Source organism: Rhinatrema bivittatum, chromosome 3 (genome assembly GCF_901001135.1).
Source record: "Rhinatrema bivittatum chromosome 3, aRhiBiv1.1, whole genome shotgun sequence".
Taxonomy (NCBI): Eukaryota; Metazoa; Chordata; class Amphibia; order Gymnophiona; family Rhinatrematidae; genus Rhinatrema; species Rhinatrema bivittatum.
This window is the reverse complement of record NC_042617.1, coordinates 492,129,712-492,145,767: the sequence shown is the minus strand read 5'-3', so window position 1 is coordinate 492,145,767 and position 16,056 is coordinate 492,129,712. Positions and strand designations below refer to the sequence as shown.

The following is a 16,056-nucleotide window of genomic DNA, read 5'->3' as shown; positions in this document are numbered from 1 at the left end:
AAGTACACATGAAGATTTGAAAACACAACTACATGCGTTTGTTTCCTCCTTCACCCTAAACGCACCCTGAGGAATGACTCCCATCATTGCAGCTGTAAGTCCACACATCGTGGAACAACTGGCAAGGAGGGTAGGCAAATTACAGAGCTGATTAGCATGCGTAAAATGCTTTTTGCCCATGTAAATTGCTTTGAAAATTGTCCTGGATATTCTTTCTGAATAGTTATAATTGACAATAAAAAAATGACCCAGACAACTGAAAATTAATGCAAACTGCTAGCTCAGTGGATTTATTCTGCGGCAAAACACAATTGATGTCATTGACATCCAGATTCCACATTGGCTCTTTACACTAACTGAGTTTGAAAACAAGATTAAGAATGGAATCTTAAATAGCATTTCACTTAGTCACAATGTCTGCCTCTTCCATTATACTCTGCTTACAGGGTTTTTTTCATTAATGTTGTCTCTTTAGGATTGTATTAATTTTCCACTGTGGTTACAAGTGGGATCTGCTTTCCTGCCAGCTTTTAAATAGCAGTCACTGTGTGGCTTAGATGCACTTTTATTGTATGTTTTTATTTTCAGGGTAAAGAAGTTTATGGAGCGTGAAGGACGCAGACCTCGTCTCCTTGTTGCTAAAATGGGACAAGATGGCCATGACAGAGGAGCTAAAGTTATAGCTACCGGTTTTGCTGACCTTGGCTTTGATGTAGATATTGGCCCTCTTTTCCAGGTGAAATTTTCTAGAAAATATTGACTCATTCCAAAGGTTCTTCCAAAAAGTTGTCCATACTTATCAGCGATCTTCTCATGATATATAAGGCTAGGCAGGCATACATATTCTGTCATCTTGTATGATCTGTGGGTCAGTTCTGTTTCTTACTATCATGAAGTCTTCTAGGACTTCTAATTTTACTTGCTTAACAGGAAACAACAGCAAATTATGCAAAGCATTATCATGGGGCTTCATGCAATAAAAGGAGAACTAAGCTTTAAATACTAGACTTTTGTAATTAGTAGTTATGTATAGAATTGACTTTACTTTAGCAAAATCATTGAAATAATTACTACAATTGAGGCCCAGGCAAAAAGCTGAGCTTTAAAAACCCATAAGCTAATTTTTATGTTTAAATTTCTTTTATTAATTTTCAACAATATACAAGTGTCAACAATGAACAAAATACAGAAATAGGATTGGGCTCTTTGGTTTACTCTTCCCATAGGCCCGTATATCTGTGCAGAAAACATCTCCTGACCCCTCCCATGTCCTTCCTTGCCCAACCATCCCCTAGGTAACATAGTATAAATGAGTCATGTATATATCTCTCCATAGCCATCTCTATGTATGCTTCCTCATGTTAGTAATTGTTAAGGATTAGACTTCTTGCTCTATAAGGAACAGATTGTATGTAAAAGTTCCAGATCGGTAAGAAGACTCTCTTCTTCCTGCATAAGTCTGTCATTTCCACATATTTCTCACAGTGAATTTGATTCCTCTATTTGTTAAATGTCTGTGGTTTCTCCCATAACCAACATTCGGGTCTATCCTGTAAAGTGCGGCCGCGTTTACCCTGCTCCTAAGCCGCTTTTTACTTACTTTTCGGCCGCGTTAGCCCTTCCTGCGATCCCGAATCCCCTTTAACCTACTCCTACCGCGTCCTAAATTCCCCGGGCAACCCCTTCCGCACGCGGCATGCATATTGCATGCAAACGAGCGAATTAGCTATTCCCTAGCATCCCGTAACCCGCGCCCCAACTATCGCTAGTTTTCCCTGCCGTTTTGTTGCGCGTTTAACCTGCAAACTTACCGCCTACCCTGACCCCTGCGGTAGAGGCAGGGGTAAGGGTAGGTGGCAAGCTTTCCCCCAGCCCCCGCTCACCTGCCCCGGCCGCGATCATGGGTGCCGGTCTCCGAGGCAGCCCCAGTCCTCTCCCCTGCTCCCAAAGCCAAAAAAAAAAAAAAAAAAGCGGAAAAAACGTTGCAGCCCCCCTCCGATGTCCGGACTGGGGCTGCCACGGAGACTGCAACGGCGAAGCAACGGCGAAGCAAAAAAAAAAACCAAAAGCAAAAAGTAAGTCGCTTCGCCGCTTCACTCTTCCCTCCTCCCGGAGCAGGGCGCGAAAAGCAGCCTTGCTCCGGGAGGAGGGAAGCGGCGAAGCGACTTACTTTTTGCTTTTGGTTTTTGTTTTGCTTCGCAGCTGTCAGTGTCTCCCCTCCTCCCGGAGCAGGGCGCAAAAAGCAGCCTTGCTCCGGGAGGAGGAGAGACACCGGGAGGAGGAGAGACACTGCGGCGAAGCAAAAAAAAAACCAAAAGCAATTTTGTTTTTTTTATTCCAAAAGCGACAATTTTGGTTTTTTTCCAAAAGCGAATTACTTTTGGGATCTGTCAAGATCCCAAAAGTAAGTCGCTTTTGGACGCCTGCATAACTTACTTTTCTGAAGCCATCAGCAGGAACACGATCGTAGCTCCTCCCGACGAAGACAAAGATGGCCGCCGGCACGGGGGGAAAGCGTGCAATTGGCCGCTGAAGACGTGACGTCACGACGTTTGGCGTCACGGGATGTGACGCCACGTCTTGAGCGGCCAATTGTACGCTTTCCCCCGTGCAGGCGGCCATCTTCGTCGGGAGGAGCTACGATCGTGTTCCTGCTGATGGCTTCAAAAAAGTAAGTTGTGCAGGCGTCCAAAAGCGACTTACTTTTGGGATCTTGACAGATCCCAAAAGTAAGTCGCTTTTGGAAAAAAACCAAAATTGTCGCTTTTGGAAAAAAAAAACCAAAATTGCTTTTGGTTTTTTTTTGCTTCGCCGCAGTGTCTCTCCTCCTCCCGGTGTCTCTCCTCCTCCCGGAGCAAGGCTGCTTTTCGCACCCTGCTCCAGGAGGAGGGGAGACACTGACAGCGGCGAAGCAAAAAAAAAAAAACCAAAAGCAAGAAGTAAGTCGCTTCGCCGCTTCCCTCCTCCCGGAGCAAGGCTGCTTTTCGCGCCCTGCTCCGGGAGGAGGGAAGAGTGAAGCGGCGAAGCGACTTACTTTTTGCTTTTGGTTTTTTCGCTTTTTTTTTGCTTCACCGCTGTCATCTCTTCTCCACTCCTCCCTGGTATCTGTCATTTCAAATGACATTTGAAATGACAGATACCAGCGTGGCGTGAAGCCTTAGGCCCGCGCACCCAGGATACTGTATAGGCGCTCTATCCAGTAAAATGGGTTGCGCGGACCTAAGGCTTCACGGACGCGGTTTACATTTAAATAAAATTAGTGTTCAGGATCGAGCGGTAGGTGAGCTGCACTGTGCGTGCGGCAACCGCGGGTGCCGCAGGCACTAACGCAGCTCTTCCTACCGCTCGGTACTGGATAGACCTGATTGTAATATCACCTTTTTTGCCAATGTCAGCACTTTATGTATTCAAAGTCTTACAAATTTTTGTCCAAGAGCAATTCTCCTCATGTTATCGAAAAGACGTTCTTTCGATTGAATCAGCAATAATACATTAATAATCTGCTTTGTATAATTTTACTGATTTCCAAAATTGATTAATTACAAGACACCCCCAAAATTGATGTCCCAAGGTTCCAGCTGTTATCTTACATTTTATGCACATTTCTGATGTCGTTATTTTCATTGCACAGGCCAGTTTTTAAGAAATTTATATTGCATTTCTCTCCGTTCTGCATTACAAGTATTGGAATTTATTTATTTGAAAGAATTCGTATACTGGATTTAGATCTGTAAAGTTTCCAGGGTTAATGCTAGTCTATGGATGAAAGCTGGAGTTCCAGTGCCAGGACTTGTAGTTGGTATTTTATAGAGGTGGTAGCCAAAAAATATTGCTTCTTGGAGAAAAAAAAACAAAATAGGAAATATCGTTGGTAGTTCCTGTTTCGTTTCAAACCATTGCACGCGCCTAGTATTTTATGTGCGGAAAACGTGCTTTGTGCACAAAAAGCACATTTTCTCCACACAAAATATGATTTATATGCACAAAAAAATGCTCTCTGTGCTGAAAACATTTGTGCGCCCAACTCATACTTTATGGTTTATAAGCACAAAATGTTCTCCATGCAGAAAATATGATTTATGTGCAGGAAGCATTTTTTGTGCGCATAAATCATACTTTATACATGGAAAACATGACATACATTTGTGCACATAATCATGTTTTGCTGTGCACTAAGACTTTTCTAGGTGCACATTTTTTTGGATTTGTGCATATTTTTCTAACTCCCAATGCATTAGCATACCATTAGCTTACTGCATTGGGGAATTAAAAAACAAACTTTAGCTTAATGAGGAGGTGGTAGATTCATTTACTTATTTAGGGATAATGCTATGTGGACCCTGGAAAATTATATAAGTGTAATTTTCAGAAATTGAAGGAGTCAATGACAGTGGTGTTCTGATGTAAAGCCTTAGATCTGCCACCAGTTACCTCCTTGTCCCTCTTCCTAGTCAGTTTTGCTAGGGCTATCCAATGTTTCACTATTTTCTACAGAAAACCTCTCAGTAGTTTTTGGAGCAAAGATAAAGGGAGGGCAGGGTGAACTTATTTCAAATGAGTGTGTTTCCTAAATTGCTTTATATGCTCAAAAACTACTGAAAGGTTTTCTGTAGAAAATAGTGAAACCTTGGATAGCCCAAGCAAAATTGACTAGGAAGTAGGATAAGGGGTGTATGGTGGCAGATCTAAGGCTTTACATCTCGGACAAGGAGTAAAGTTTCTAGCACTAAGAAAACACAAGATAGGTTAGTGCACCTCTCTGCATGGGGGCGGGAAGGAGTTAATAGCTAATGCATCATTTGCATAGAATTTCCATGGGAGGGCGCTAACAAATAGACATTGACAATAAAGTTTGTGCACCAGATATGTGCACACAACTGAGAGTTAAACTGTGCACTCTACTGAATGCACCTTATTGCTTTGGCCTCACTGCAATTCTTTATCAGAAGTTAATGCATGATCTGTTTTCTTTAAAGGAAGCTGGTTCACTGAGCACACAAGTGAGTTACGTGACCATGTTCAGATCTAAACTCACTCCAGAGCTTCCTAGAAAAGGCAAAAGCCACTGCCCATAAACCATACTTCCTGTGCCACATGGCTCCCTTCGGCTTGTCGTTCTCTGATTAGAGAGATGAATAAGATTCTATCTTCTTATGACTCTGCAGATCTTCAGAAGTTATTCTTTCTCTTTTCCTTCTGGTTCCCCTACCAAAGTCTTCTAGTTTTGCCCTAACTAGGTATTTTGACACATGCTCAGGTGAATTTTCAAAGTTATATGGGGAGTGTGCGCATAAAAATAGTTTATATATACACATTAATAGCATGTATGCATGTATATGACATTTTATAAACCTCATGAGTATGCTTGTATTTGCAATATCATGTGCAAATTTTAATGGGGGAAAAAACAGGGCACTTCTGCATAGGTGACATAAATAAATTGAATGCCTGTGGTACAGGTCTTAAAGTGAGTGATCAGAAACTGCTTGAGTGGGAGATGATAAAGGGCAGTGGTAAATGAAGTTCACTCTGAGGATAGGAACATTACTAGCAGTCTGCTGCAGGGATCGGACCTTGGGCTGGGCCGGTTCTTTTCAACATTTTCTTAGTGACTTGTGAAAGGATTGTTGGGAAAGATTTGTCTTCCTTTTCATCCAGTCAGACCAGTTCTGACACGTGGGTTATGTGCCTCCTACCAGCAGATGGAGGTAGAAAATCATTCTTTAAGCTGATGCCTTCTTCTATATAGAGAGACACACTGGTTGATCCTTCCCATCACCCCCTCCCCCCCCCCCTGTGGGTATGCACGTACCCTGAAACTCCCCCCTCATATACTTCCCCCCCACAACCCCCGTCTCGGTTATCTTAAACTTGTTCCAGCAGACCTCCAATATAAACCAATAAGAATAATCCAATTTAATAATCATTTAAAATAAGGCTATGTGCTCGGTGTGGCACTGATTGAATATACGCGTCTCAAGCAAGTAAAAGCTTAGATTTTCTAGTCACAACCATCTTTTCAGCATATTTTTCATTGGTACACAAGAGATGTATTTGGTTCCGCCAATATGTAAAATTTGGCAGGTCCCTGCCCACCCAGAAGTAAAGAATAGATTTATTTGCAAGCAACAGGACTTTCCTGATCCAAAGTCATTTAAACCTCTGCCCCAGGGCTATATCTCTCAGCTGATCAAAAAGGAGCACATGAGCATGTATGGGTAGCTGAATATCTGTAACCTGATAGTTCAGTATGTGTATCACCTTCCAAAAAGAAACAATTTATGAACATCCCCAAAACTGGTGTCCCAAGATGCCAGGCATTTGATTGCATTCTCGCATGTCGCGGAGATGTCAGTCTTCATGTGGAAAGCCCACACTTTCGAATAATACTTCATCAGGAACTTATATTGAATCTCCCTTAGATCCTGACTGCACATAAGAGATGGTATTTGTTTGAAACATAACGCATATTGGGAAGTAGTGAGGTCCAAGGAAAGTTCCCTATTCCAATTGGATAACACAGCCCCAAAATCCAGGGATGGTTTTAAATCAGAAAGATGTTTATAGAAGTAGGAAATTGAATGTCATGAAGGGTCTTCCACATCAAATATATCAGACAGCATTGCCCTTTATTTCCGTCCCAATCGCTCATCTGAAGAGATCTAATGTAGCTCTTAACTTGCAAGTAAGCAACAAGTTGTTTATCATCCAACCCAAATTCTTCCGCTAGAGTCGAAAATGGTTTAATCTCACCCTGCTCATTTAAAAACTGTGCGATCACCCACAGTTCCTTGGATGCCCAGTGGTGGAATGTCACACAAGTAAGCTCCAGTTGAAACTTTGCATTGCCTGTCAAAGGTAAAAATTGAGAAACATTACTCCCTAATTTTAGGGAAGCACAAAAATAGCTCCATGATAAAAGCAAAAGGTAAACAGATATTCGGAATTTCCCTCAATGGGGAATGCAAAAGATATCCCAAGCTATTGCAAGAAGAAAAGAGCTCCCGTTCAGACTCAATAGGGGTATAAAAACTAATTTCAAGTAGCCAACTGGCCACATGGCGAAGATTACAGGCCACATTATATAATTTTAAATCAGCTTAGCTTAATTCCCCCATGTCTCAGTTGCGCAGGAGCACAATCCAAGAAACACAAGGTTTCTTGTTTTCCCAAATATACCGCCGTATCAAATCATCTAAATGGGACATCTCACATTTAGAAAAATAACAAGGAATGGTTTAAAACAAATCTATATGTATAAACAGTAGGTGAAACAATGTATATGTTGTGGATCGTTGGTAATCACTAATAAACTTACACTAAACCAACATTAAGCCATGCCAAATGAGATATCATATGTGAAGCTCCCAATATTCTTCAATCAAGATATTACTATTGAAAGTATGACCATCATAATAAGCTTCATCGTTTAGCTTTCACTTCAAGACTCGGTCTTACATTTAATCATTTGTCACAGATGTAGAAATATTTTTTTTAAGTCTTTCTCTATGCAAAAATTAATAAAATAGTTCATCCAGTGAAAAATGATATACTTTAATTACTTAGCTTTTGCTGTGCAAAACGATACATCAGTTGTAACTCTTGTGATGGTCAATTAAACCCAGGCTTTGACTTTTATATCCATTAGTCACCGACACTCTGGTCACCAAAAGACATCAAAGAAGAAAATGCCATACTGCCATTATGCAATGAGTACAACCTATATTAAAAGCCCTTGAAAAAGGACAGTAGTCCGAAACACGGTCCCGTGTCGGGTGTCGCTGACCAGTGTCAGTGACTAATGGATATAAAAGTCAAAGCCTGGGTTTAATTGACCATCATAAGAGTTACAACTGATGTATCATTTTGCACAGCAAAAGCTAAGTAATTCAAGTATATCATTTTTCACTAGATGAACTATTTTACTAATTTTTGCATAAAAAAAGACTTAAAAAATATTTCTACATCTGTGACCAATGATTAAATGTAAGGCCGAGTCTTGAAGTGAAAGCTAAATGATTAAGCCTAGTATGATGGTCATACTTTCAATAGTAATATCTTGATTGAAGAATATTGGGGGCGTCACATATGATATCTTATATGGCATGGATTAATGTTGGTTTAGTGTAAGATTATTGAAACAAATAAAACCACTTGGACAGAGTGATCATTTGAAGTAAATTGATCCTACCAGATAGAGAAAGTGGGAAATCCTGCCAAGTCTGTAGGGCTCTTTTAATCAGCTGAAGCACTTTCTGGAAATTAATCATGCCTAAATGTGCCAGATAGTAGTTTAAATAATACCCAATTAGGTGAAAGAATCATAGAACCATTGCATCGGAAAGTTTCCTTCCCAATTCTACCTCAGAGTCTGTTCAGTTGGAAGAACCTCACGTTTGTCAAAATTCATTTTGAAACCCGCCAGCTTCCCATATGTCTCCATCTCTGTTAAGAGGGCCAACATTGATTTTCGCGGCTCCGAAATGTGTAAGAGAATATCATCCAGGAAAACAGAGTTTAAAGTTGTCTCGGGAGTGCTCCTTATTGGAACCCCCACAATATCTCAATTGTTACGGATCCCACATAAAAAGGGCTCCACAAAAGGATGAATAACGGCAACAAGGGGCAGCCCTGCCTGGTCCCCCTTCCCAAAGAAAATTCTTCCAATAGGCATCCTTTGACCGACACACAAGCTTGGGGATCATGATACAAAGTATGCACCACCTAAGGAAATACCCTGAGATGCCGAAGGTGTCCAATGTTTTAAATATAAAGTTCCATTCCAACCTGTCAAACACCTTCTCAGCATCCAGACTCAGCAAAATGGACGGGAGGCTGTTGTGCTTACTACTGATAAAAAATGCAACAATTTTACGCATATTCGTAGCAGTATATCTACCTGAAACAAAACCAATTTACTTAGATCCAATGCGCCCTGGAAAAAATTTCACCAGTTGGTTAGCCATAACCTTCACCAACAATTTTACATCAAAATGAATAAGTGAAATGGGACGATAAGTGGTGGAAGTAGTTAAATCATGCCCTTCTTTAGGTATTACCATTATCATGGTGCTATTTGTTGCCAGAGAAAACCTGTGCATTAACTAAATACAACAGCATCTTCCCCAAGGGCTCTAGCAATCTTGTCACTAATAATGTATAAAATTTGGCAGGAAGGCTTGTCCAGCCTTGGCACCTTGAGGAGCTTTGCTTCCTTAATTTCCTGTATGACCTCTTGTAATCAAATCAGTTGATTAAGCTGCTGCAGCTGGTCGTCAACTGAGGTAATCCCACAGAACTCAAATAATCAGAGATCTCCGGCTCAGAGCCTGGGGCCACTGTATAAAGCTCCTGAGAGAGATCACGTGATGCTATGAGGGGATAGGACGCACGCTTCCTTTCTCAGCGCCCCCGCCCGGCATCTAGCCCCATCCGCTGCAGCTATCACACAATTTTGCTCTATCAGATAGGTGTGGTGAAATCTAAGTAACTGCAGGCTTGGATTGCGGAACGATGGCCTCTTGTCAACAAAAGAAGGAAAAAGAGAGAGAACGCTCGCGGACCCCAGAGGCCCAGGTGGAGGAGGAGGATCCGCTTCCCATCCAGATCTCATCTACGGGGCTTACAGAGCTTAAATTAGCGATTCAAGAGACAATTCGCTCAGAATTGTTGCTAATTTCTACTAAACTTACCGAGATGTCAGCCTCTATTGCCTCTTATGAGACCCGTTTCCTTGATGCCGAACATCGCATCTCGGAGCTCCAAGATGGCCACCAGACCCTGCACCAGGAAATGGCAGTGCTGAAGAGCTCAGTGAGTAAACATATGGAGCGTTTAGAGGATCTCGAGAATCGCGCTCGTAGATCCAACCTCTGCTTCTTCAGGCTGCCAGAAACAATCGCAGACACGGGCCTCCATACGTTTTTAGAGGAATGGATCCCCCCATGCGCTTGAGTTACCTTGTGCTCTGGGCCCATTCCACAATGAAAGGGTGCATCGCCTCAGCCCTAGACGGGCGCCTGATGCCCGCCCGAGAGTTGTTATATCTAAGGTGCTTAATTATGCACACAAAGTCGGGGTCCTGACCGCGATCCTCAAGGGGCAGGTGCTGCAGCATAACAACCAGAAGATTTTGGTTTTCCAAGATTTTTCAGCCGCGGTCATCCAACAACACCGCGCCATGGCCCCCCTTTGTAATAAACTCTATGCCTTGGGAGAGAAAGTGGTCATAGTTTACCCGGCACGACTCAGTATGGCCTCGGAACAGAGCATTAAATGGTTTTCGGATCCAGTGGAGGCAGGTAAATGTGTACAAGAACATGGCAACATAAAAGATAACTCTGCGGGACCTACTTGAACTGATGATCCTGATGTGCTATAAAGGGCCTGTAGTGGCTAGCTCGGACACACGGACAGGCTGTTCTTCCCTGTGTGCTGGTTGTGTTTTATTTAGTTCCCGGGCTAACGATCGCATATGGATCCAGTACAACTCATGTTTCCTACGTGGATGGGACACAGCACTGGTCTAGCTGTTTTTTTTTTTTTCTCATATCAAACTATTTCAGGGCAGGTGACTACGCCGGACCACAAAAGCCCTGAGAATTGGGATGCCACCTGATGTTCGTCTCCGGAGCAGTTTGTTTATCCTTTTTGGAGTTCACAGTTTGAGCTATCAATATATGCTTTTTGGAGGCGCCATTCTAACTTAAGCTGGCTTAGCCAGGTTTTATTCATACCCTCATATTGGTTGAGGCTTTCTCACTTGGAATGTTCAGCAGTGGGTGGGGCTGGATGGGGGGCGGGGCTAGTTGGCTCTTAAGTGATCTTTTTTTTCCTCTTCGGAGGGATTTGTGGGGGTAAGAGATTGCAGTTTGCTCTGGGAATGGAGGGATGGTTAGAGGGTGGTAGGGGGGAGGGATTTCTTTTTTTGGCTCTGAGCGCTCATGGTCCGTAAAGGAGAAATCTATTTCACAGTTTTATGGTCTGGAACAGTGGTTCCTGGGAGTCCCACTTGGTTCTTATATGGAAGTCTCAGCTGGGACGGCCTCCATATACCAGAATTTCCGTGTACTGTGTTATGTTTTTCTTTTTCCTATTTTACCCTATAGGTCCTAATTAATGTCTAATAAATCATTGAGATTAATTTCCTGGAATGTTTGTGGTATAAATTCTCCCAGCAAGAGAACAAATATATTAACGGTTTTAAAAAAGAAAGCTGCTACGGTGGCCTTTGTACAGGAAACGCATCTTAATGATGTTGAACATCGAAAGCTGGCCCGTCAATGGGTGGGGGCAGTGCACTACGCCTCAGCAACGACGTGGTCTGCCAGAGTCGCTATTCTAATACATAAAAATCTCCCAATGTCGATTAAAACTGAAATTAAGGATCCCCAGGGATGCTACCTAATTCTAGTAGCAGAATTTGACGGGCAACCGGTTCACTTGTGCACTATTTACACCCCTAACAGCCCTCATTTTGATTTTTTTCAAAAATTATATAGATTGCTCCTTCCCTATTTAGATCACGCTATTATTTGGGAGGGGACTTTAACTCCATCCGAGACCCTCAGTTGGACAGGTCAGGTCCCCGTGTTCGGGGTCTGGTCCCCAGTAAGGGTATTCAATTTTTGGAGCGGTCTTTGCATTTGATGGATCCTTGGCGGATCTTACATCCCACTGACAAGGGGTTCTTATATCTCAAGAGCACACTCCTCTAAATCTCGGATAGATTATTTCTTGATCAGTGATTGTTTGTTTTCTAAGATCACAGGTGCGAAGATTGAGGACGTGATTGTGTCTGACCATGCTCCTATATGGATTGAGCTGAGCTGGTCCCTGGTTGCTACATTTGGACGTCTTTGGCAATACCCCTACTTTTTGGCTGGGGATACTTCCTTTCAGGACTATCTATGTACTAAGTGGGCAGATTATCTTTCTTTTAATCGTGTGCATGCGACAGATCCAATACTGTTTTGGTATACTGCTAAAGCAGTCCTGAGAGGGGATGTCATTTCATACTTAACCCATCGACGAAAACTCCTAGATAAGCAATTGATTTCTCTTAGTGCGCAACTGCGTCAGGCTAGGCTGGCTTTGCAGCGGGAACCCTCAGGAGCTCACAGAGAAAGTTACTTTGCTCTCCAAATTCTATTAATACATTGCTACATCAAAGAACAAAGAAAAACCTAGCTTATTTTCAATTCCAATTGTTTCAGTATGGTAATAAGCCGGGTAAAATGATGGCAAACTTAATCCGATCCAACAGAGCATCTCACCATATATCTGCCCTGCGATCACCACAGGGTTTGATGGTGCGTGACACTCCTTCTATACTGAGCTCCTTTAGGGCGTTTTACTCGAGACTGTACTCTGCAGAATGTAGGAATGCAGTGGCATGTGACAGCTTTTGTGACTCCTTACCGATCCCTCAACTAACTTCTGAACAGCGCCTTCCGGGGTAGTTTCGTGGAGCCCGAGGACCCGGATATTACTTTGGCGTGAGCGGTTCTACCAATCTTCTAACTTAAACTCATGTTTCACCAGCTTCACCCAAGCCGCAGTCAGATCGAGTTCAAGGGCCTCTCTCTTATCCTTTGCCTCACCAATGCACGATTCTGTTTCAGTAAGCCGCCGGGTATGGTCAGTAAGTAAAGAATTAATTTCATCAAATCTGGAGCGTAACTTACTCAGTTACTAGTATCACTGCCGCCAAGCTGTCCAACTCTCCCGCTGCCTTCTGTAGTGACGGAGAGGCTCTGGGTTGGGTTGCCATATTGGGAGTTATCCCAGTTTTCTACTTTTCCTTGCGGATCAATTTAGCTGCCATCCGCCACACTCAAAAGCACAAAAACGAAACTGGGCCATCTCCTGCTACTAAACTTGAGGGCACGAGTAGGAAAAAAACCTATAATTGTCTCAAGGGGGGTCGATGGTTGCAGATAAAGGGAGTGGGGCCATGGAGCAACACAGAACACGCCTGAACGCTCTCACTACATCACGTGATCCTCCCCCATTTTGGTCTTTATGGGCTATCATTTACTATGTTACTAAGCCTCCCACAATATCACGGGACGTCGGCATGATTTTTACCCAGCTTAGGAAAGCCTCTTTTGAGCCTCTAATGTCAAGTATTTGGGTTCATTTTTAGTGCCAGTAGCATTTGTGAACTTCAGATCATAGTGTACTGTTCTTCAGTGTAAGGCCTGAGAGCCAGTAGTGGCTCCCTTTCACATGGAAGAAGAAACTTGGTGGATTCCTGAGGTCTTTCCCAGATTGTATGTAAATATTGCATAATATAGATCTGGTAAGAAGCTATGCATGACTGGATAAGCAGTGCATTTCTGCAATTCCACCTTAATAATGGTTTATGGACTTCTCCTCCAGGAACTTGTCCAAACCTTTTATAAATGCAGCTACACTAAGGGGCCGATGCAATCCCATGCGCTAACTGCTGCACATGGCTTAACACGCAATTGGATGCGTGTTTTGGATGCGCATCTATAACCCCCGATCCAATACGGGGATTAGCACGTTCAAAACGCGCGTCCTATTCATCGAATAGCTAATTGCACTTATCACATGTAAATTCATGTAGATGAGGCTATTAGCTAATCCCCGCAAGCCAATACATTTTTCACACGGCCAATGCGCCCTTGCAGCGCAGCAAACTTTAAGCCAGGCCAGGGCTGGCGTAGAGGTATGCCATGCTCAAGGGCACGTTGAAAAAAAAGAAAAATCCTGTTTTCTATGATTCCTCCTAATAGTATCGTTGCAATACTAAGAAGGGGGAACCAAATAAAGCAGTAATAAGTTTAAAACAAAAAGGTTTTGGAATAAAAAAAAATTCTGGACACCCTGTACTCACACAAGATACATGGTTCAGGCCATGTATCTTGTGCATGTCTATGCCGGTAGCGGGAGAAAACAGACGCTCTTAGATAGAGTGTCCATTTTCGACAGCCACCTCTCCTGGGCACCGGATGCCGAGGAGGTGCTAGGGACGCACATTTTTCCCCAGCGTCTCCTTTTTAGCGTGACCCCTCATTTAAATATTGAATTGCACACCCAGGAGAGGTGGCTGGGCGTGCTTTAGAAAAACGGGCTCTCAACACTGTACGCCCGTTTTCTGCACACAGTTATTGCATCTGCCCCAAGAGCTTTCACCACATCCTCTGGCAGCAAACTCCAGAGCTTAATTATGCATTGAGTAAAAAAGACATTTTTTCTTATTAGTTTTAAATTTATAACCTAGTAACTTCATTTTGTGTCCCATAGTCTTTTTACTTTATGAAAAAGTAAACAAGCTATTCACATTTGCTCATTGCACTCCTCTCTTTATTTTATAGACCTCTATCATATCCCCCCTCAGCCGTCTCTTCTCCAAGTTGAAGAGTCCTAACCTCTTTAGTCTTTCCTCATAGGGAAATTGTTCCATCCCCGTTATCATTTTGGTTGCCCTTCTCTGTATCTTTTCTAATTCTAGTATATCTTTTTTGAGATATAGTTAACAGAACTGCACAAAATACTTCAGATGAATTTGCACCATGGCATTATGATATTCTCTTTTTTTCTCCATTCCTTTCCTAATTATTCCTAGCATTCTATCTGCTTTCTTGGCCATCTCACACTGGGCAAAGCATTTCAACATATTTTTAACAATGACCCCTAGATCCTTTTCCTGTGTGATATCTCCCAAAGTGGAACCTTGCATTGTGTAGTTATAATTTGGATTACTTTCTTAAGTGCCTCATTTTATACTTGTCCACATTAAATTTCATTTGCCATTTGCATACCCAATCTCCTAGTTTCGCATGGTCCTCTTGCAATTTCTCAAAATCCTCTTGTGATTTAACAACTGTGAATAATTTTGTGTCAACAGCAAATTTGATCACCTCACTCATACCTATTTTCAGGTCATTCATAAATATGTTAAAATGCAGTGGTCCCAGAACAGATCTCTGGAGCACTCCACTATTCACCTTTCTCCATTGAGAAAAATCTACCATTTAGTCCTAATCTCACCAGTTCCCAATCCACAATAGGTCTAGTCACTTGATGTTTCTTTTGTTATAAAATTGAATATTTATCAAGGCAGGAATTTTAGTGGGATCCAATTGTATTTTTTTTGGCCTACTTAGGATTATTTTTGTATGATTTATATTTTGCCATAAAACATATTTCAAGTGTACCCTAGGGATTATTTTACTAATCTCAGTGACTCTTCTTTATCATTTCATTTTCTCTTCCCTCAGACACCTCCCGAGGTGGCCCAGCAAGCTGTAGATGCTGATGTGCACTGTGTGGGGGTGAGCACTCTGGCTGCAGGCCATAAAACTCTGGTTCCTGAACTCGTAAAAGAGCTGTGTGCCCTTGGGCGTCCTGATATTCTTGTCATATGTGGTGGAGTTATACCACCCCAGGTAATATATGTAGATTTGAATTGTAATCTGTGCTAATGGTGTTCTGATTGCAAAAAGTGAAATGTAAGCTAGAAATTAAAATTAAGTTAAATTTAAGATAACATTTGCTCCCAGCATGAATATATTAACTTGCAAAGTTCTTTTACTTGGCTGAAGTTTTATATTTTAGCAGCTGTTCTCACAGAAAGCCAGTCCTTGAGGTTGTCATGAGGAATATGCAGGTAGTACGCCTTAGAGTAAAGTGATACAGCAAATTAATTGAATTCACTGAAATAGAATGTAGCTGTATCTTTACTGGTTCTAGGGGTGCCTCAGGAGAGAAAGTAAAGTTTAAAGACAAAAAAAAAAAGCTTTTCACACATCCAGCAGAAAAATATTTTAAATTAAGCAAATAAAAGGTTGAAGAGAAAGAACCATCATTTAGGAAAATAAAGCTTTCTGCACATTTTTGCTTACACTTGCTCAGAGTATGTTGAATATATGAGAGATTGCTATATTTTCTTCTGTTTTTACTATTTTGGTCTGTTGGGGTTGTCCTTACTGACTGGTGAATATTTGTACAGCTGACCATTTGTTCCAGAATTGAACAGCCCAACTGCTCTTGTCAAAGGTTTGTGTGAATGGGGAGAAAAGAAGG

At 42.1% G+C, this 16,056-nt stretch overlaps 1 protein-coding gene across 1 annotated transcript in view; it reads left to right on the top strand.

Moving 5' to 3' along the window:
* Positions 1-16,056, top strand: part of MMUT (methylmalonyl-CoA mutase) — a 104,309-nt gene that overhangs the window by 85,010 nt on the left and 3,243 nt on the right. The window contains exons 11-12 of the mRNA XM_029596091.1: positions 589-736; positions 15,252-15,419. Of these exons, the coding sequence (XP_029451951.1) occupies positions 589-736; positions 15,252-15,419 (316 nt within the window). The remainder of the gene's footprint in view (positions 1-588; positions 737-15,251; positions 15,420-16,056) is intronic.